Source organism: Corvus hawaiiensis, chromosome 1 (assembly GCF_020740725.1).
Source record: "Corvus hawaiiensis isolate bCorHaw1 chromosome 1, bCorHaw1.pri.cur, whole genome shotgun sequence".
NCBI classification, from domain to species: Eukaryota; Metazoa; Chordata; class Aves; order Passeriformes; family Corvidae; genus Corvus; species Corvus hawaiiensis.
In genome coordinates, this window is record NC_063213.1 from 39401487 (window position 1) to 39425393 (window position 23907).

General features: G+C 40.4%; 1 protein-coding gene across 3 annotated transcripts in view; it reads right to left on the reverse strand.

The window, feature by feature from the left end:
* The window catches only part of RBMS3 (RNA binding motif single stranded interacting protein 3), a 709804-nt gene that overhangs the window by 328529 nt on the left and 357368 nt on the right, over positions 1-23907 (reverse strand). For 2 of the 3 annotated variants that reach the window (XM_048301460.1, XM_048301468.1), the window contains one exon: positions 21559-21728. In XM_048301460.1, the coding sequence (XP_048157417.1) occupies positions 21559-21728 (170 nt within the window). The remainder of the gene's footprint in view (positions 1-21558; positions 21729-23907) is intronic. The other variant, XM_048301476.1, reaches the window with a different exon arrangement.

Here is a 23907-nt window from a genome sequence, read left to right on the forward strand (position 1 = left end):
AGTTTTAAGCAGACAGTAATCAACACTGTAGCATGTGTGAAGAGTCAATTTTCAAGAGAATGCAGGTTGATGAATCACTAAAGCAACACATTCAATAGTATCTTCTGGTACAGATATTTACTACTAAAGGTGTAGTGATTTCACTCATACATGGGCCTATTAGTCACCATCATCCCACATCCACTGAAAATACATTTTTCAGAACTAGGAGAGGGGAAAAGCTATGAAATTCATAAAATAACTGTGGTATATAACATGTCTGTAAACACTATTATTGCTTTAGACAAATAAAATCCAAGATCTTACCATTCTATTGAAGAACAGGTCCATGTTAGGAAGAAAGAACCTAAAAGGGTATTTCAGATTATGGATCATGCCATTTACTTTAACACTGCTTTTACAGATCATATTCAGAAATCCCACTTTTCAGAAGATGCAAGCACCATTTATCTCAAATCACAGGGCTCTAATACAGCCCTGGAGACTGTGTTAAATGAAGAATAGGGAAAACTTAGTAGTTTTAGTAAAGTTTGCTTCTTGTAAAATTTCAACAACCTCAGAAAGATAATCCTGTAAATAAACAAGCATGTGAAGAAAAATCTACAAAAAAGTCCTCTGCTGTTAAAATTCTAGCTTTCCTTTCCAAAGGAAAATCTACTGCTATTAAAGCCCAGGAATGTGTCTTGCCTTCACCTTCACAAAAATGAAATATGTGTCTCACATTCAAGTTAGAAATGTATTTACAAGACAACACATATATTTATGAAGAAAGAGTCAGCCATACTTTGTATTCAAACTAATCTGCATTTATATACTTCTACAATATATGAACCTTGACCTCTGGAAAAACAGTTCCATATGAAAGTATGCAGGCTTATTGCAATTCTTTAAGTACTTGGGAAATTAGACCAGGTAGAACAGAAGTTAAAGTAAATGAAATTTAAACAGACACAACATTCATTGGAATAGTAAGACCTTGAACTTTCAGACCTGCAAGACGTATATAATTTTAGTAGTTCACAGTTAACCTTTCCTGTAGGTTTGTTCCTTTCCTTGCAAAAACCGAAAGAAGAATTTTTTGTCAGCATGTAAATGAAACCAAGTGGTTTAATCCAACACTTGCAGAAATCAAAGGTAGGTTTTACGTTGCCTTCAGTAGGTACCAACCTCAAATCCTATTCACAGAGTTTATAATAAGGCTACAGATTTGTCACACCCTTGTTACCCAAGACAGAATAAAACGCCACTTACTAATGTGGCAGTCCCCCCCAAAGCCTGACATTTTACAGAGTTTTTTCTCAGTTTGTTGCAAGTAAGACACTTGGCTATTAGCTGCAGTTTCTATTCTAAATGCTGTTTATTCTTAATTAGTGCTATGTATTATATTCATATTAAATCCGTATATTTAAATATTGAAGCTATTTAAGACTATTTAAAAATTGATTACATTACTGTATATCATATTAAAATTATGACATTTATGTTTTTACTTTGATAGAAAGCTATGTTTTTCCCTCACAGTTCTGCCATGACAAATAACCAGTGTTAATAATTAATTAGCAAAATATTCTACAGTTGCTAAATTAAGTATGGAAAACGAAATTCATGCACAAATTAATAACTATGATTTCATGCAGTACAGTTCAGTTCTTTTTCTGGGCCATCATTAAATCTTCAATTACTAATTATTCCATATTTTCAAGAATTCAGATGTCTTAAAAAATAAAATGCAACTTTTGTTTGCAGACACTTAGCAGTGCCTCTAAATTTTCTGTATGATAGGAGGCACTGTTGGGAAGACTGTTTAGGAATCTGAAACCCTTCACAGAATAAGACGTGACTTACTGTAGCCTGTCACAAATGATAATGCCAGGCCTACAGTAATTTTCAAAATGCAGTGGATTTGTAAAAAGTCCAAACCTTTTCTACTATAAAATCATTGCTCATAGGCATTGGAAATAAAAAATGAAGCAGTTCTTCAAACTTGAAGAATTTCCTCTATCCAACAATTCAATTATTTTAGATATTGTGAAAATACCCCTCCCCCCAACATATCATTCCAATGAGTAGAATTTATTTACTTTGTATGTTCTAGCATGCTGTGCTGTCTTGTATCCGATTTCTCATTCACAGTCTTGCTTACTTACGGAAGATTCATTGTTGAATTACAGTTGGTATGAACCAGCATGCCAGCATACCGTGATATTAATCTCTGAAGTGTTCAATCATTCAACAATAGCCTCATTATTCAGGGGAACTCTGAGCATTCAGTTTGTGAAGATTTTCTGACATTTCACTAAAACAATTTACTCTTAAAGGAATTCAGTGACTGCAACATATCGTAAAATACATGTATATCTATATACATGCCTCAATCAGGTGGTTCCTCTCTAAGAATAGACAAGAAAAAGAAGAGGAATTAAAAAGAAAAGGAATTACAGATAAAAGCAAGAACTCCAGCTACCACCAGGGACTGTGAACTCAAACTGATAATTTAAAGCTAAAGTATTTTATAGGGTTCACACAGAGGCCACTTGAGTCAAATGTGTGAGTGAGACTTCTTGAGTTCACAGAGCTCCCATTTCATTATTTGCAAGTTCGAAAAATCCAGGTACTCAGGTTGTCTTTAGAAACAACACAGTTTTGAGAGGAACTGTTTCTTCAGATTTTTACATTGCAAAATACATTATTCAGGAACTACATCATAGAAATTATTCTCTTTCTTCAATATATTTATTTTAATCCTTTTATTTCCAGGGCTGGAATGTCACAGTTGTATTCATTTTCCAAAGGCCAAACTTTGACAAAAATGGCACAGAGAAGCATATTTTTTTCTGCCTGAAATTTTCAGGAAAAAACAACAAGCACTTGGGTTTGGATTTTTACAATTATGCAGGCAAAAGTTCACACTGCTTACCCAGAACTGGGACAGAATACTTCTGGGTTTGAGTTCCTTTGAATTTTAATTCCGTCAAGTGTATTTATAAAAGCAAAGATTTTTAGTCCATTTATTTATACAACTCTAATATAAAGACAGCTCAGGAAGGTATCTGACAACAGATTGGATAAGGTATTTCTTCATGATATGTTTAAATGCTCATGCACACGTACAATTTCAGGCATGTTGAACTTAAACAGGATGAACCACGTTTCTCAAGGTTAAATTGTGTTTGTAGGCTCATAAATTAATGTGCTTGTTTGGTGTGGAAAGTCCTCCCTATAGCCTTGAAACACAGCAAACAGATGTACACAGGACATACAAGTGCATGTACCCAGTCAGCCAGGGCTTTGCTTTCCTCAGTGCAAGGCCTATAACTACCATAGTAATTAGTTTTAAGAAGACAAATCTGCTCTGGCTGGTAACTCACCACAGCTCCCAGGTATTCACCAAAAACTTCCTTTGACTGATAGTTATGTCAACAATTAAATTCAAACTAGGTGAAGCTGCCCCACATGCAATATAGATATACAATTTATGAACCATGTAATTTTTTTTTTGGGTTTTCAAATCCACTAAAAACTTGCAAGTGAATGCAGCATTAAATGAAGAGTCACCTGATACAAAAACATATTTACAGGTTTAAAAATATATTTAGTTCAGAGTCTTTGTCTATTGTATAAATAATTCTTCACTCTTTATTATCCAAAGACAGATGGACGTATTTGAACATATTAGCCTCACTATGTCAGGTGGATGAATATCTTTGGAGCAGCAAACCTTATTAAAAACTGCACTTTGGATCAGACTTCTGCTTTCCAGAAATGTGGTACACTTCTGCTGGGTCCAAGGGCTGCCCTAATTTACACTGATGGAGCAATTGCCTCATGTCTTTTAAGTGTTGAAGCTCTACTTTAAGAAAACATCAAGGGGCAGGTTGTGCAGCATAACTAGCACATCCTGTAGCTCTCTGCTCATCAGTCAGCACTTCTGAGCCTAAGAAAAACAAAATTTTAGTTAAACAAAATCTCAGTCTTTGTGCCAGCTGCTCTCACCGGACACCTTGGCCATGAGTCTTCCACAGAAGAAAAGCCAACACTGGCAGTTGCTGTGCTCTGCTGTGGCTCACTTTGTACCCAAAAACAGCCAACAAGGACCAGGAAGGGATGAGACAAGCCATGGGATTCACTAAAGAAATAAACTCTTTATATCCATACAGTCTTCTGTCCTTAAAAGGACACTTGGTTGATCCTGCTAGGCAGAACCCTAGATGGAAAGCAATGAAGAGATGCATTGTAGCCCATCCTTTCTGAAATATCCATGGGCAGATCTACAGAAAGGCACAAGAATTTAAATATTTTATGTTTCTGCTGAAAAATTTTACCCCAGGAACAAAAGACTCACTGAAAAAAACACAGGGAGCCCATTTTGAAATCTGACCAGTAATGCTGAATTTGGAAGCAAATTAGCTTCAGTTGCTTGGGAGCCCTCAAGAAAAGACTTTTGTATATTACTGGCTTCAGGCATTTTCAAATAAACTAATTAAATAAGATTCAATCCTCAAACCATATAAAGATACACATGGAAAATCTGAGACCTCATTCTGAGTATTGGGCATACTTTGAGAGAGAGAGAACTGTGATTCACTGGAATCAATCCACATCTCCCTGAAACTGGTCAAGGAGCATAGCACTGTCAATTGCTCTTTAATGCACAAGAAAAGGTTATGAAATCAATTTTGGCATTAAAAAATTACAAATAAATATGAGATGTTCTTTTCTTTTGCTTATCTATTTCAAGCTTTTGTGATAGACTCAGGCTGTATTTTCATGCTTCTCTTTAGAGCCATGGGGGAAAGAAACCTACATTTTTATAAGAATTGAAAGCTGAGTTCTCTACCTTATCACATACCTACGGAACTAAGGGTTTAAGAAACAAATACTGTGAACCTTGCAATAAAAATCTGAGGCATGGCAACACCAAGGGCTACATCTTCATCAAATATTAGTGAACAACCTCAGCTAGGGTAAAAACACTGCTTGACAGTTGCATGGTTTGGGTCCCAGAAAACAATCCCAAGGAAAAAAAAATTATAACAAGGAACAAATCCAGCCTGTGCTCTACTCCCCACTTTATAAAAAGAGCTGGATTTAAAGGTAGATCAAAACCCCACTGCTGACACGCCTCACTTACTGCTATCACATATACAAATAAGAAGTATATCCTATACAGATAAATTATATTCCATCCTATATAATCTGCCAAATATAATCTGTCAAAGGTGCTGGGTTTAAAAATTAGTAACACAAAATTTAAAATGATCACCTACAGCAGCAAGCTGCCTGCTTTTTGAACATCCCATCAGAAGCAGTGAAAGCACAAAACCTACGTAAAAAGGTCACACTCATACTTCATGGAGTCAAAGATACATTTTACAAGAAACTGGCAAATATTCTGCAAATAGTTACAACTATGAACAACTGAATTCATATCCTGGACAGTCCTGAATGCACCCAATGGCCAGCTTTCATCAACCTAGCACTTGCAGTATCAGACCATATATTTACACATTTCCTGAAACGTCTTATTCATCAACAGCATTTGCACCCTTTCCTCCCACTTACTCAGACCCTGGGAGTTTCTGACCCTTTTCCTTTCTGCTGTTCAAGAAAGGAAGTTCTCAAAAGACCAACATCTTGAATAAGAAGCCAAGGCAAAAGAAAAGGTCTGCTCTAGCTACTCATTTCCCATATGCCTTTGCCCTTCACTTTACTTGGGCTTGCTCCAGAGAACACAGGGATCAAGAGACAAACCTGTGGATTTGCACTGTTTTGCAGTTTCAAGAGCCAATAAATGCTACTCTACATGCAACATTCCATTTTGTAACACAATTTCCTACGTTCATACTTCAGTTTCTTTTTGATTCCCACATTCCCAGGACAACAGTTTCTTTGTTCAAGCTTCCATGTTTATGGTATGTTATCTTATCTCTGGTTTAGCCTTTAATATTGAGCAGAGTCAGAAAAGAATCATCCTCTTGTTTGAGATGCAAAAATTTACATCTGCTTACATTTTTAAGACACACAAACATACAAACATAGTTTAAAAAGTCTAAGCAAATATACTCTTACTAATGCTGTTATCTGAATGATGATATTTAACACCAGTTACAGCTTAGTGCCCTTATCTCCCCTGTGAAATAACTTTTTTTTTCCCTAGGACACTGTCATTTTACTCTCATAACAGAGCTTGATAAAACTTTCCCCAGCTCTGCAAAGGGAAGATCAAGGTTGGATTAGAAGGAAATTTACAGAAGTGAGAGTGAAGCAAACTATTACAGTGTTGGGGAGAATTTTCATAGCCACAGGGCCACCCAAAGTTAAGAGAGACACTCAGTGTTGCAGCAAAACTGATTCAGAGAAGAGACACAAAAACTTAAGAGTGGAGAATGGCAGAAAAATTCAGGCCCTAGTCTGAATTCCAAACTGCACCTGCACATGGTGAGGAACACAAGGACCCATCCACACCACTGTCATGCCAGTTTTGCAGGAGAGCATGGAGCTACTTTAGCTGGCTTTTACCTGGTCCCAGGTTTCACCGCATGGCTCTAAAACCTAGCAGCATCTGCAACAGAGGCTCCATCAGGAAGTGAAATGGACAGTACTGACTCAGTTCTGCATGTTTGTTCTCCATCTAAAAGAAAAACGCACTTCAAAAAAGAAGAAAGAATCACCATTTGTTTAAACCCCTGGAAGTGTTCTCCCCAACCTCCTCATGGTCCCACAATCCCGACCTTCTCCCAAAGGCTGTTTTCTCTCCCACCTCTAAGATTAGTATGTTCAAGACCTGCTCAGTTTTGACAGGGGAAAAAAAAGCCACCTTGAACAGAAAGCCTTTTGAGTCTTCCCTTACTTTTGAAGCCTTTGTACTTTTTAATCCCTGCTCTGCCAATTTTGTCTCCCTTTCCCCTCCTCCCCCTTTCAGTGGAAATTTTCTACTCTTTACAAGCCTGGCTCTCTGCAGAAAATTGATTTCCCCTAGGATACAGCCATCCTACTGTTCTATGCATGGTCATTAATGACCATCCTGTTCACCACAGAGACAGACAGACACGGTGGCACTCCTCCCCAGCTCCTTAGCACAGAAAGCACACAGGGAAAATCGTAACAGCCTCGGAGCTGAACCGTACCAAGGGTTCACCATCCCCAGAAAACACCATACAAAATCCCCAAATGAGCTATTACAAGAATAAAATGTTTCTTGCTGGTTTCTGTCACTCTTTACTTCAACTGCACTAGATTGAATTTTTTTTAATCTCTCCGAGGTAACAATCATTATGTAGTTTCCTCTCTCCCAGAGGAGGTAGTTCCCTTCCTCCCCCACATGGGAGAAAACCCTAATCAGATGTTACTTGGGCTCATATAGGTTTTCCTTGGGTACTGGCATAAGGCTGTCCAAGGGCAGAATGAATTTCAGCACAGATTGCACAACCTGCTTGAAGATGTAAGAAAACACCTGGGTGCTGCACTTCTTGCCATTTTAGCTGCTTTGCAAGTATTGTACCTGCTGGCTTCACCATCCCTGGGAGATCTGCAGCCTCACATCTGACTGCAGTGAATTCCCATCCTTGGAGTGACAGACAATTCTCCCCTTAACTCTTAGTGTCTCTGACGCCAATGGGTAAAACAAAATGACTGTACTCACAAAACAGCTTAAGCTTTCTTTAGAAACATCTTTTGGATAGACTCCCTGTCTCCTCATTGACCCATGCGGTTCTTGCAAGAACTTCCCCTTGTCCCTGCTGCTAAAGGGAGTTACAATGGAGGGCTAGAAGCCACAAGCTACATTACTAGTTTCAGCAGAACCAAAACTAAGGAAAAATATTAATAAATCCTGAAGATGGATATAGAGTTGGCTTTAGTGGGTTTTGTTTAGTATTCAGCTTAGTTCCAGTGAGTTTACGTTAAATAAACAGGAGCAGTGTCTTTAAATCAAAAGGTAAATTTTAAACAAAAGAAAACCTTTTTAGCGACTGTTGATCAGAAAAAAACCCCAACTCTAAAAATTAGTTCTGAAACTGGAAGAGGGTCTTAATGAAAAGTGTCAACACAGTGAATGCCTGATGCAGCACTTCAGAAAAGCTGGGTTGGGGAAACTGCCCAAACCAAGAAATTCATATTTAAATCTCACATTGTCCAGCTACGCTTTGTACATTGTGCTGTGATTTCTTTATATAACTCTCACAAATGCTGGCTGATATTAACCAAGGAAATCCTCTGCATACAAATAGGACAATCCACCCCACTGTAGGTCTCATAAAATCACATGATCTGTGGAAATTTCCAAATGCCTCAACACCGTATGGGTGAGTTAAGGATAAAGTTTCAAGCCTGAACTCCATAATTTCCTGTCTTTTGCTGGTCTACACAGCTCTTTAATGTTAGGTTAATATCATTTTTGTGGGTGTGATTGCATTACCCGCCGCTCCTGATGCCAGCATTAGTGGATTTCTGTGTAACAGGAGAGCACGCTTTACTGCTCGTACTGTTACTAAATACCATTAAGCAGAGCAGCTGCAGCCTTCCTGATAGCAGGACTAGAGGGCTACCTTGTTAGGAGAGGACAAGCACTTTACTGCTGGCACACAGCCTAAATCCCACAAGCCCTCAGCATGTCCAATTTGCCTCGACGTCCCCACCAGACAGCCTGCTGCAGCATATCCCCCAGCCAAAAAAAGGTCCCCAGGTCTGTAACTCTGCTGAGATGCAGAGATCTCTCTCACAGGCTCAACATCCCGAGTCCTACATGATGCTGCCGTGACTTGGCAGCTTGAAAAGATAGACATGTATTTACTTGGTGACCTTTCGGCTCCAGGTGCAACAGAGGGCTGCTAAACTCTCCACTGAGAGCACGCCGCACACACTGGTGACAGCTACTAACTAGTGGCACAGTGCTTTAAAAATCCCTCACAGAAGTCTTTGTGGAGAGATTAAAATGCCACATGTACGTGAGTTGTAAAAACTCCACAGCAGCCTCCAAAGGGAGATTTAACTTGAGTTTCTCATCAATACCCTTGCACTGCTAACCAGCACCCACTAAGGACATTATGAGCCTGACTACTCTGCAGACACATCCTGCTTTAGAGGAGGAGTGCATTAGAGAAGGGGGGGATGACGAGCAATGGAAAAAAGAATGAGGGAGAATGAGGAGTTTACATCTGTTCCACATAGCTGGCTCACTACGCACTGAACTGTACTGACAGACAACATCATCCAAGCAGTTGCAATGAGCTGTAGTTACACTTCCTGCCACTCTAATCCACCACAAAATGCCTGTATGCTGCCTATAGAGCTATACATGACCAGAAGCAGTGGGAGATTCAGCTGCTAGCACTGAACTAACAGCAGCCCCATGTCCTCAATGGACCATGGGAACAGCATGGCAGGGACACATGAGGGACAAGAAATGTGGTCTTGTGATTGAGAGGAATTCTTGTTTCTCTATATCTAAGTTCAGTAAGAACCAACAAACAAACACAGGAATCTAGTAAGAACCAACAATTGCAAATCAGAGACAGTTTTTTCTTACCACTCAGTGAAAACAGAGATGGAACAACTGCAGTTCCTGAAATTGCTGATAGCATTTAACAGCTGTGTCATTACAACCTGTCTCCCACATCTATATGACCTGCTAACATTTATGTCTGTAGTCCAGTTCCGTTAAGCAGGGACCAAAATCATGGCATGAGTATAGTGCCCTGCTTTCCTTTAAACCCCACCAATGACTTGGAATTTTCCATTCTGTTCGACCACAGGCATCAGTTTTCCTTTCCATCTAGAAGCACTTGCCTTGAGTTCATTTTATTCTGAGTCAAGAGGTTGTCCTATATGAATCCTTCAGGTCCTTGAACTGGCTGTATGTTCATATATGTGATAGGAATTCATCTGTTATAAGGCACTTCATTTGTTCGTAAGGCACTTAATAAATTTTATATTGAAATATTTGTGTTTAATTCTTGTAATCAAAAAAACTTCCTAGTCATAATCCATTTAATTGGCAATTCTAAATTTGGTATTGATTTAAGTAAAGCAGAGGAGACAAGATACATTAAAGATGAGTAGAGAAATTGTTAAGTATGGCTTAGATCCAAATTCCTTACTTTTAAAAATAAAGGTTTGAGGGTGCTGCAGTTTTCTCATTCTATGGGGTTATGTTGCTCACAGCTGAGGATGGACAGACACATGATTTACAATTAAAGGTAATCCAAACCTTAGAGGTTTAGAGATGGGCAGGAACAAACTCTTAGCAACAATGGTAGGTTTGCTGGTGTTTTCACATCTTCAGTTACAGAGTGGGTGCTTTTCTGGAACACAGTCTTTACATCAAAATAAATTGCTATGTTTAGTCCAAAAGCAAAAGGGAAATTTAAAGATCTGAATCAACCAGAAAATTATGGTAGACTGTCCCTTGGTCTCTTCTGGATCTTAAATTCTATGACTTTGTGAATAATTTTATCCCTTTTAATTATTAGTTTCCTACTATAAAGAAGTTTAAAAGTTAATGTTCTTCTTGAATCAATGAATTACAGAAAATAATTGAAGGTTCATAATTGGATTATAACCCCAGAAGAATAGGGAAATGCTGAACTGGGAAGCTGAAGTAAGGAAAGCGTGTCTGTTTTCTTTTTTTTTTTTATGAGATCACCAGGCAGTAATAGCCATAAATGCTTCACTTATTACCTGTGTTACACTGAAACAATAACATGCCTGTGATCCTGCAAGAACTGCTATTTGAAGAGACTGCTGTGCTTCCATAGGACACAGAAAATACATGCCCAAGATAGAGAAAACCTTTTTAGATCTCTGTCAGATCAACATCTTTTAAAAATTAGGCTGAAAACATTCCATCTTTCCTGTCTCTGTTTAAAACAAGGCAAATATAAAAACCTCTGACGTAGTTGCAACAATTCTAAGAAATTCCTTCTCTGGTGAACATCTTTAAAAAAATTAAAGCCTTTGCAGTTTTTAACAGAAACCTAGTAGCAACACTTGTCACACAAATAATTCTGGGAAGTTACCAAATACTTGGAATGAAGGACATTGCATGCTGCATAGCACAGAGCTCTTGTCGATGCTTGTTTGGAATGGTATGAGAAAGTCTAGCAGCTGAATACAATGACATTTTTGTTTTCGTGCTGATAATATTCAATAGCTTTGCCACCAAAGTTGGCCTGCCACTTCCTCTTGCATAGAAATTGCAGGCATGCACTAAGGTTTTTGCCATTAGCTGGAAGCAGTGCCCAGGTTATTCTTGGTTTGGGGAGGGGGTTGTTAAGCGTAGCTGGTATTGTTTCCTTTCAGCAAAGCTTTAGGACAATGTATTTCTCAAACAGAGCAGAACATAATCTGCGTCATACCTTCAAGAGAAAGGTTACAGAAACATTTCTGCTACACAAATGTCAGAACATGAACAGTGTGTCTCCATCTCCCCTCAAAAGCTGGTGACTCCTAAGGAGTATAAACCACATGCCAGTCACAGAACTTCCGTCTCCACTCTCTGCACATGTAAGACAGCAACTGGCTCTGCTCTCCCACTGCTGCCATCAATTCTCAAAGGATATGAGATCAGAAAGACACACTGAACCTGACACCATGGAATTTAGGAGAACAAACACCAAAAATGCCGACAAATCTAAAACACATGGATAAGCTTCAAAACAGAAGAAATAAAGATAACCAGAACTTTCATTGCCACTAAAAAAACCCAACAAAACACCACTATGACTTAAAGGATGGCAGTGAAGCAACCTTTATCAAACCAACAGCATATAAACCAGACCCCTTACTGGAAAGCAGAAACCAAGCATGAGAGTTTTACAAGACACCTTGAGGGCCTGGAAAATTCAGACTGTCGAGAGATCCATAGTTATGAAAGCCTTTCACAGAGCAACATCTACATTTGCAAAAACAGACACGTCCCACAGACTTATATGGTGGAGAACCTGTCCGCCCTTTGGACAGTTTCTGGCCATGAGCACTTTCAAATGGCTACATCAGTAGCCTCATGAATGGATGGTGATGCTGTGGTTGACTGGCTGCACAAAAAATATGCGGGAAAAGTGGAGAAAGAAAGAGGACAAGGAAAGAGTGGAAACACATACATCTCAGAACAGGTCAGAAGAAGCTCGTAAGTTGCTGCCCTCCTACCTCGACACTCCTCCTGCGCTGTAAGCAAAACAAGTGGCTGTTGAGGTCATGTCCTTCACACTGCTACACAGAAGACTCAATATTTCTGAGTTCTCTTTTTAGTTGTGGGGTTTCTTTTTTCTTTTTCTTTCTTTCTTATTCCACAAGGACTTTAATTAAAATTCATCAGAAGAAATGTTTTCAGCAGCAGTGTCTGAAAATGCTGCCTCCTCCCATATCTTCCATTAAATCAGGTTCATCCAACTTGAAAGGAGATGAGAAACTCTCACTGACACCCTGTCACACTCCAGTGAAAAGACAGGCACATTCAAAACAGAGGAGAGTGCAGGTGCTCATTTATTACTCTACGCAGATTATTCTCCTGCCTTTCTTCCTGACAATGGGAACGTTCACATCCCAGATGGAGCTCTCTGTAGTGCTGTGGGCATTTGCTGACCTAAAGTTTTGTTTTCCCTGATGAAAGAAGCAAGCTAAGAAGAGGATTGGTTCCTTGCCTACTGAGGCAGCTTTCATGTTTGTTTCTAACAATGGAAGATGTTTGGGGATTATTTCAGTGGGCATGAACGTATAAATAATTTTTCAACAATATCAGGTAAAGGAGAAAAACCCTGTACACATCCATGCCCATATTTACACATGCAAAGATATAATATTCATATAACTGACAGCAAAACTGCAAAGCAACTGATCTCAGAAACCAAATTCAAGGAAATAATGTTCATCCCTGTTGTTCAAGGTCACTGCCTTGTATGATTTCAGATCTAGAGAGTAACCCCACAATGTTTCTCATAGCATTAATAAGCACCATACAGTGAAGACAATTCTTCAATGCAAGAATTAACAAATCATGTCCACAGCATCAGGTTTCTCTGCTTTAATGCCTACTTTATGCATCCTTTTAATTCACCATTTGGCTCCTGAGCAAAAGCATTTTGACTTAAAAGAATTAACCTTCTTTCCCCTTTCCCACCCCTCTTAATAAACTTTTAGGAAAAGTCCATGACATAAAGAATTTGAGAAGAATACAGATTTCTCCAATCTAACCCATCAGTGCGTTTTTCTCTGGTCTGGAGACACAAACATTAACAAATGAGAGGAATATACTCATGTAGCTCCCCCCTTGCTTTCTATCAGCACAGTAGTCCAGCAGGGTAACTCTGCTGTGCTTGGTCCAGCAGTACACCCTTCTTGGGACTTTGCTTTCCTGATTTTACTTGGAGTAACAAAGAGGGAAGGGGAGGGAAGAGGGGGAATTTTGGTGTTTTTCTTTTTCTCCCGTCAAGCGTGGGCATTTCTTTAGTTCCCATGAAGACTGATCTCTCCAGCAGATTTCATAACCATTCCCAGTTCTCATATTACCAGGATACACTGAACCAAAATATCCACCAAGATTTTAAGCAGGAACTATTCCCTGTGATGCCACATGGTTTCTATATGAGCTAATCCCATTGAATGAGTGCTCTCACCTTCATGCCCTCTCAGTCTCTGCTACATCACAGAGCAATGGTGTCAGCTGATACTAATTACAGGAGAGATGTAGGCTGTGGTTCTGCCTGAATTAATATGGAAGACAGAGTGCACGTTGCTTTAACATACAGAATGTTACAGAATGCAGTAAATGCCTTCACCACTCCAAAGACTATTTCTTAAAAATTGAGGAGCAGACACAGCCTAATACTCTGTAAGTCTAAGTCTCTCTCTCTGTTTTCACCAGGGTCAGGATGAGAACATCAGTTTACACTGGGTGCAAACTTTGTCTGACTTCACTGTGGAACAACAGATTTACTGCAGAGATTCTTTTGGTCTTTTTGGTTCTGAGTTCACTATGGCAATTGTATTTTGGTTAGCCTTTATTTTATCTATAGTTCACACTAATTGTTTTTAATTAACTTTTTAATGCAGTAAGAAGCAGGAAAGGAAGAGAATTTACTTTCCCCACACCTTCATTTCATCAGTTTTCATATAATAAGGTCTTGTTATTTAAACAAAATAAAAGAAAAATGAAAATAGTCAGGAATGTATAACTCTTGCTGCCTTAACAGATGGCAGGAATGACCATCCTGACTTGCTATAAGGCTTGGTCTAATGGAAATGTTGTACTTGTTGCAGCTATTAACAAGACAACCTATCCTGAAAGGCACCTTGAACCCTTCTGAAACCTCAATGAACTCGGCCTTTGTCAGTGAGGGCAAAAGGAACGCACACAGTTCATTTCAAAAACAGTCTAGAATTTAAGTAAATTAGTGTGTGACTTTTCAATTGATAACCTCAGTTACATTAGCCTTGGGACTAACCCTTTAGTAGAATCTAAACAGTAACAGCCTGAATATTTATTCAGACATTCCACAAGACAAAACCAAGGACGTTCAAAATTAAATGAGAGGCTAAAATCTCACATGTTGGGGTCCCTCCCCTGCCGTGTAGCCCTGGGAGAGGGGCCCTGAGGGCACAGACACGGGGTTTCCTGTCCCTGCTCAGCCTCGTTCCCATTGGTTGGTTTGTGTTCCCTGCGCGGGCAGAAGGACCCTTGGTCCTGTGACTGGAACAGTTCCTGGGCAGAGCTCCGGCCATGCAGCTGGAGAAATAAACATCTCTGAAACAGCTATCAAGAATCTGTCTGTCCGTATATATATATTTCCTTTCCACGGGACTCCTGGTTTGATATATGCGTGTTGCAGGATCCCCACGGCAACAAATGGTGGAGATTTGTGAGCAGAACGATCCCCGATCCCTAAGCGACTGATTTGTGTGAGTAAACCCTGGAAACTTTGGATTCCTCTTCTTGGTTTTGCTTTGCTATTCCATATCTAAACTATGGAGGAACCGTGGGAAGACTCTTGGCTCTCAGAGCCGCATATGGACATTTATCTTAAACTTAAAATGATTCTTGAACAACGATTTGTAAATTTTAGCTTGATTCAAGCTCAAAAAGAACTGAAACACTTCCTGGCATGGTTGTTTAAGAACTTTTTCTATGTTTCTTGGGATTTAATTCTTACCAAGGGCTTTTGGAAAACCGTTTGGACACAGTTAATACTGGAGTCAAAATATATGCCGATGGAAGAATATTTTCGTGAATATTATTTAGTTACCGAGACTGTTGAGCAGTGTCAGCTGTGTCCTGGTGAAGGGAATCCTGGCACAGGGACCGTGCGGCCCAGGCCACGTGCACCGAGCGCTCTGAGAGCAGCAGCGAGGCAGTTCCCGCGCGCGGGCGGAGCCACGCGAGCCGCAGTGTCGGTGGCGGAGCGAGGCGCGGCGGGACCCGGCGGTGCCCGCCCGGTCCTGTGCAGTGCGTGGTGGAGCGAGCCCCGGGAACGCCCGACCGAGAGGGGCGGCGCGCGGGCAGCGGCTGGCGGCGATGGCGGTGGAACGGAGCCGTGCCCAGCCGAGACGCGCGCTGGAGCAGGGCGCGGGGGAGTCGTCGCTCGGGGGCCCGGCCGAGACGTGGGTGCAGCGCCCGGCAGCGGCAGCGAAGCTGCGACCAGAGGAGGCGACGCACGGAGAACTGAGCGGCGTGGCCCGGCCCGGCCCGCGCGGCCCCGAACGCGACCCCGGGAAGAGCGCGCAGGCACGAGCAGCCCCGACAATTCCAACACGGGAGCGACCGAAGGAGAGAGCAAAGACGCAGCGAGACAGAAAACAGCAGCCACTCGGAAAAAGGAAAAGATCATAGCAACTAAGACCTTAGGGATAGTAAAATGGTATAATGTTAAGCAAAATTATGGTTTTATAACAAGGTGTGACAACCAGCAAGACATATTCGTGCATAGAACTGCTATTAAAAAGAATAACCCTGAAAAATGCATCCCAAGCTTGGGAGATGGAGAGGTGGTGGAATTTAATATTGTACTAGGGAGAAAAGGGTTACAAGCATCGCAGGTCACTGGGCCTGATGGTGTTCCTGTAAAAGGCAGTATATATGCAAAAAATCGTAGTCATGTTAGACAATATCTCTATTGTAAGCCCCCCCTACAGTTTCCCTTTCCTAATCCCACCTTTCCCTTTTACCCTATGTCCTATTACCCCCAGTGTATTCCCAATCCGTTTTTTCACCCATGGTTTCCCTCACAAAACCATGCTTTTGCCAATTGTTTCCCCAAAAATCCCTTTCCAATGCCGAGTGGGGGATGAAAAGGGGGAGGGAAGAAGTTAAACCCTCTCCTGCCTCAGTTTCCCCACAAAGCATGCTCAGAGAATTCTGTCTCCCTTCTGTCAGCCCTAAGATGTTCCAGAGAATCTGTTTGGACATTTAAAGACTCAGGAGGGTGGCTTGTTTTGTTTTGAAACTGTTCTTGTTATGTTTATCCAGTTGTTTTCATTCTCCTTTTATTAAAATAAAACGGGTGAGGTGTTGGGGTCCCTCCCCTGCCGTGTAGCCCTGGGAGAGGGGCCCTGAGGGCACAGGCACGGGGTTTCCTGTCCCTGCTCAGCCTCGTTCCCATTGGTTGGTTTGTGTTCCCTGCGCGGGCAGAAGGACCCTTGGTCCTGTGACTGGAACAGTTCCTGGGCAGAGCTCCGGCCATGCGGCTGGAGAAATAAACATCTCTGAAACAGCTATCAAGAATCTGTCTGTCCGTATATATATATTTCCTTTCCACAGGACTCCTGGTTTGATATATGCGTGTTGCAGGATCCCCACTGCAACACTCACACTTGATGAATTGTCAAGGAGTCAATCAGGATACCTTCAGACAAAAGAGAAATTAAAAAAAAAACAAATCCAAAATAAATAAAACAACCAACCCCACTAACCCAAAACAATCCCAAAACATTGAGTAATCTGCTCAAAAGTATCAATCTAGAAGTTATTTAAAGAAAGCAACCCTCATGGAAATCATTACGCAGCAAGGATTTCCCATACCTGGAAAACCTCAGAGAATTCTGTCTCATCTTCCTCAAGAGTTAGCCTGAGCAGCATACAGACTTACTCTCTTTAGGTTTAGATATTTTTACTGTTGTTGTTGTTTTAATTAAATAAATAAGCCCTTTAATTTTACCCTGGAACACAAAGAAGTCAAATTGACTGAATCAAGATGAACAGAGATTATCTTTTGAATACATGTGAATGTCTTAACTGTGCAATGCAGAAGGCTTGAGTTTTAGTCAAATGCTGGAGTTTTTAAGCCAACTTTTCAAAATTACTGGGGGGAAGAAAGAGATATAAAATATCTCTTTTCCCAAATTTCCTTTCCCTTCTGCAAAGCTTAATTTTATCTTTTAAAAAATTTTGGGCCTAAATCTTCTTCAGTGCAAAAATGTAAGGACAGACAGAAACAACAAAATCTTGAGAAACAGACTGAGTTCTTTAAATTAAATATGTTTTAAAACCATAAAGCTCAAGTGTTTAGTCTGTGCGTGAGATTTCCTTCAACTTATCTTCACCAGGATGCAGTTAGGAAGAACGGGATGTGTTTAGTATAATAAGAAGGCACTAATTCATCTGTGTATGTTTTTAAGAGGATCTTGAAATTCTTCTGGGTGAAATATAAGACAATGCATGAAAATTAAAGTGACAGATTATGAATATTTCAAAGATAATAATTTATATTTTGTTTGTACAATGACACACCATGCAAATTTTCCTGTCTATAATGTTATATTTTAAGGCTGATTATCTTCCCTTTTGATGAAAAGCATATTTTGACTGGAAAGATACACATATCATGGTGTATACCACTGCACCAGCAGAGACTGTGTACCTCCAAGAAATAAATTGTAACTATTTGATACTTACTATTATCTTTATGAAATATGTAAATATTTAAATTTTAGACTAATAAATTCTGATGATCAATATAATCACAGATAGGTAGAAAGCCTGTTTTTTTAAGAACCTCAGAAAAGGTTAAGAGAGGCCAAGGTCCATTTTTGAAAGTTCCTTTACTCAGTGTCTATGAAAATCCAGAAGATGATACATACACAAAAGAACAAGAGATTCTTGCTTGCTTTAACACTCTTACTCTTTCAATGTAACTTTTGACAGAGTTATTGTATAGAGTCCCAAAAGATACAGTGCAACCTAACAGCTCCCTACTGCAAAAGCGAATTTGATGAAACTCTGCTGGACACATGTTAAACCAACTACTGAGGATCAGAACCACACAAAAAGAAAAATCTTCCAGTAGCAATTTTTTTTTTTTCATTTACTCAGCTACTGTACAGCCTATGATGACTTGTTTTCCTTTAGTTATATGAACAGTTTGACAGATTACTGTGACAAGGTTACTCTCAAATTGATAAAAGGTTTGATAGTGCCGGAACATTTGTCAGAAATGTCTCACATCACATGTAATGGACTCTGCACTTCAAGCATCAATGGTACTCCAGTCTGCTGTTTTCTGTTTAGTGTGCAATGCACACCAACAAAAAATACACAGCAGAAAGACAGAAAAGCAGGCAGGATTTACCAAAACAGCCCCATACTTTATCAAACAATTCTGATTAAAGGGTTTCTCTTCCTTAACCCACCTGGAAAAATGCAATTAAATGAAAAACTTTACACATGACTTGAAGGGTGGCCCATAGGTCTAAACCTGAAAATGGGATGGGATATGATAATGTACATAACCCTAAGTGTTTCCAGCATTTCCTGTACTTCTGAGAGAGAAATATTGTGGGTTTAAGTACATTATTCCTCCGCCTGCCAAATGTGAGACATTAGAAGTGATAGTTGTACTGCTAGCAGCCTTGTCCCATGCTGGAGTAGAGGAAATGAGTTCAGAAGGGCTCATTTTAAGCACTGGGAGTTAGCCTATGGGAACCAGTGTGCTGAACGTAAGCCAGCTTTGGTGAATACCTCCCTTAAACACAGCTCTCCAAAAATATTGTACTACAAAATAATAAAATGGTTTATGGATTGGAATTAAGATCTTCCCCTCACATCTCGTAGCATATGATGCTAATATGAGGCTATGCAGGAAGCCTAAGAACCAGCACCACCTGCTCGTTTGCAAATACCTGTTCACATGAAGACTTTAATGCCTGGTGAAGCCCCAGCCATGTAAGCTACGAGAGAGCTCTGCATAGGACGACTTTTCTGAGCAGAAAAATCCTTCTTGTTCATATAGCAGCAGACTGTTGGGCTTAGTTTTAGTGGAGTTTTTGGGGAGGAGGGTTGGGTTTGAGGGTTTTTTTCAGGGGTGGGGGCAGGTGAAGAGGCAAGGGCTTTGGACCTTTATCTACCTCTACTGTGCAATCACCTGCAAAGATAAAGAAAATATCTTGCAACATATTACTTAAAATCTACACACTGCTGTCATGAGCAAGAGTGTCTGAGATTGCTTAAATAATCCCTGATGAGGGTATGAGCAAAAGTCAGATTTAAGCATTTCTCAGATCACACTGCAGCCTGGAAAGGAGGCGGGGTGGGGAATGCACCACCACAGCTGCCAGTACAAATTCTAGTATTTTCAAATGTTTAGGTTTCCCTTCATTGTCTTTTTCTTCTGCTTTGATAAATTCTTTTAATTTTCTGGAAAAAAAAGTCATAAGAACTATCTGGTTTCTCCTCACTGACATTCAGCCAAAGGATAGAAAAACCAGCAAAACGAATGTCAGCATTTTTCTTAAAGAGCATCTGTTCACACAGGAACCCCATGACAGCAAGACAAAGCCCTCTAATCTTGTATTAGATTAAGTTTAGTGGAGCACATTAAAAATTTTGCCACAGTGCTAAAAGGAAGCTCTCAGATACTTGATGCGCACTTCCCATACGCAGACATGGGGTAGGGACGCACTCTCTGAACTTCATGATTCAAGTATCACTGCTCACACCACAGCCTCACACCACGACGGCAGCACTAAGCACCAAAGCTGCGAGGCTCCTTTAGGAATAGTTAGTTCAGTCTTGATCAGCTGAAAGCATTTCTGTGAACTGCAGAAGGGTGAGGCTGCAAGAAGATGTATCACAAAATAGCTTTTTGAACATCAGCAGACTACAATCAATTCATACCTACTGAGGATCTGGCCCTTGAACTGGGATTATCTGTGACTGTCACATGTGGAAAGTGTCAGTGAATGTAGTTTGTACAAGTGTCAAACAGGTACACTCATATTTCAACTTGCATGAAATATGAAACCTCACCAGCACACTATTCTCCTGTGAACAGTGAGTCAGTTCTACCCAGAGAAGCTTTAATAGCAGAAAGTCACAGGGAAGAGTTTCAAGCTCACATAATTTTACTCAAATCCGGGTATCACTTCAGTAAGACTGCTAATTCCAATCCTGGCCAGTCCTGTCCACATAAAGGGTACTCAGGAAAGCATTTCAGGATTTTTGATCAAAATCAGGAAAGGCAGAATGTCAAAAAATGGTAAAACCCCATTAAATTCTTACTCTTACTGAAAACTTCCAAACAATATTAATTTGGATTCAGGTCTGTAGATCAGCCCCAGGCTGTTCCTTACTTTACAAAATTTCATTTATTGATACCTATTTGAAAGGCTGATTTTTGATGACAAAATACAGAGATGATGTTGTCTTTTGGAACAGATGATTCTATGGCAAAAGTACTGCAGGTCTGCATCAAAACGAGTGGATTTTTGTTTTTCAAATTTCTCATTCTTATTTCAACACCAAAAAAATGTGTTATGCTAAATTCCACCCTGGTGATCTCTGGCTGGAATCTCAAACTCTATTTCCCTCCCACATGTCATCAATAATAATCAAGACTTTGGAAATCCAATCATGTTGTCATTTTACATTGCTCACTACATTCAGTCAAGAGAAGAAGGGTAGAAGAGTGCAACGTTTTAGGAAGCAGCTCTTTTGATGATGCACGAGGAGCAAAGAGCTCCTTTATGCCACCTCTTTGGTTTCAACACGAATAAAACACAATAAAACCAATCTTTATCAGTACAGTATGCAAATATGACTCTCAAGATAAACAGGGAGGTAGAAGGTGCCACTTTCTACAGCATCATTTTTCAGTGGAACGGTAGTTAATTAGATGTTAATTATACGGATACAAGGCCACCTTCAGTGGGTTTCATACTTCTCAATCTTTGAGCACAGCAACGTGTGACACAGCAATCATAAAATGTGATAAATGATTGAGGGAGGAACACCCATGTTGTGTTGTGCACTGCGTTGTGATTCACAGATCATTATAACTATAAAATCTGTCATTAGGGAGGTTTTCCTGCCATACAAATTCTCCTTTTAAGGTAAGAAATTAACCAGATTGGAGTAAACAGAAGTCAACGTGAAGGCCCTCACCTCTCTCTTCCCCTAAACTCATTACCTGAAAGTTTTTAGCAGGCATTAATTAGCCCTTCAAACTAAAGGACGAACACTCAACCTTCAAGTTCTGGAGGCTTCTGATGCCTTTTTGTGGCCACACAAGTGTAAGCAGGAGGGCCAGCTTTGACATCTTCCTACAGAAACACGCTGAGTATTTTAAGGGCACTTACGGCTGGCACAGCTTGATAAGGTCCTGGTCAGTGGTGCCGGGTGGAAGGCCTCGAATGTACAGGTTGGTTTTACTCAACTGCTCTCCGCTGCTGTTGTTGCTGCTGTTGTTGCTGCTGTTTGTGCTGGGGCTGGGAGGAGCCATGGGGTGGGGAGCTGGTGCATAGGACTGCTGGAAACAGAGCAAAACAACAAGGCTTGTTACTGGAAAAGGCAAAAGCATGGCAGAAGCATGTGCTTTACCCAGGTAACTCCAGAACTATGCTATGCTTGTCCTGCCCTCCCTGACCCACTTCTGTGGTGCCTGTATCCACTCCCAGTCAGCAATACCTTTCAAAATGCAAAACAGGACCAACCAACATTTTGGGTTTAGCCATGGCTATGAAATGCATTATTCTACTATATTTTTTAATTTGGAATTAAAACAAACCTCTGAAATCACAAAAAAACCCTCTGAAATGACAGATACTCCAGGAGTAACTAGCATTAAAGAAAGAAGTTAAACACAATCTGCTCCAAAAGTACGCTAAAACACAAATAATACTATCTAGCCAAAGGTACAGAAGCTGATGCCAGAAGCCTAGTTAGTCTTTTCTAAACATGAGGAGCACCCAGTACATGCACAGTCAGGTGGCAGAGGGTTGGCTAGTCTGAAAGAGGAAAAAATTCCAAAGCAGCCTGAAAACACTCTGCTATTACGGATGTCTTTCGCAATAGAGAAACAGGGTTTGGAAAAGATGATCAGGCCAAGACCTTCTGCTCTCAAAATCGTACCCACTTCTGAACAACCACAAACCACACACAGCCACTGAGAAATATTGCTTAAGAAAGGAGTCATTCTCACAGGGAAAAACAGTATTCTCCCCTAACTCAATGGTAAATACATGCTGTGAAAAAAGACACCCACATGCTAGAAAAATTACCTAAACATCTCTGATATGAGGCAACAATGGGGAATTTCACTTGCTGCAACCATCCCTGGCTCTCTTACCACCAGAATATTTACTCATGGCACAGAGTGCTTGCCAGGAGAACAGAAGAGTGGTTGGAAGGAGGAGGCCATCCTGTCACCACTGTACCCTACGCATAAAAGCTGAGACCTAGAGGAAAACTTGCAGGAACTGGAGGATCCTGGGACTGAGCTCCAGATGGGCAGCCAAGGGAACTGGAGTCAGAGCTTCAGGAATGTAATTGCCTGCTGAGAGGGAGAAAATCCCATTTCCACAGCCTGATCAGCTCATTCTGCTAGCTTTATGTGTAGCGACAACAGCAGGTAAATGTTGGACCAATGCTAAGTTAACCATGCTATGCTAATGGACTAATAAAAGCAAAACATCTGCAATTTTCATTATAGCAGCAATGACACTTTAGTAACTTCTAATATGCTTGTTCTGTGTTTAGGCCTTGAACAGAGAAAATGTTTAAGTCTGTGAGTAATTCTGATCATGCTAATCAACTGCCCCTTCAATGTCAGTGGCTCTACTTTAGTGCTTATAATTATGCACACACTAAATCACAGTCTTGGTAGATGGATGTTTCTAAATTAGTAGCTCTAAACTCTTTCTAACAAGTCCCTTTATTTAGTCCCTTATTTAGAAGAACAAAAAAAAAAAATTGAAGAATATAAGGGGAGCATCAGTGACAGGTGATGCTCAGAGGTTTCAATCAAATGAAACACCACACTTGCACCAATGCCTTTCCTCCTGGGCTTCTCCTTCCTTCTTCCCAGTTTCTCCCATTTAAACCAGGAGAGAGTGAACGTAGCATCAAGCGTCAAGACATCAGAATTCCTCTACAATCTCATCTGGTTGTAATGTGACTCAAGTAGGAGCCATTAAAAGGAAAAAAACCCACTGGTTTTCAGTGTGATCACCGTGCTACCAAGTAATGACATTCATTCTCATCTCCAGTAAAAGAGAAAGGGCAATGAGCTCCCTTCCCCAAGTCTCTGCACAGATACTTTTGCTGACAATCAAAAGCACTTAATGCATACGGATCATATTTCTCTGCACACACATTTTATCACTGGGTAATCCCCACCCACTCAAGCTTCAGTGTCATTCCCAGAAATAGAGAGCTGAGGCAGCAGCCTTGAGTACCAGCACAGGCAATCACCTCAACTGAGCCCCAGCACTGGGGACACGTCTTGGAAATCAGCTCCATGCCATGGCTACAGCCCAGCTGGATAACACTGCAGGCAACACTAACCTGTGTTAAATACATAGGTATCTACATATTATAATATCCTGCCTGAAAGCATATTTAAATCTCTGTGCACTGCAGGGCCATGGAAGAGGCAGGTATGACTCTGTATAACACTTTTGGCTTTAATATATCAAGAGCTGAGGAAA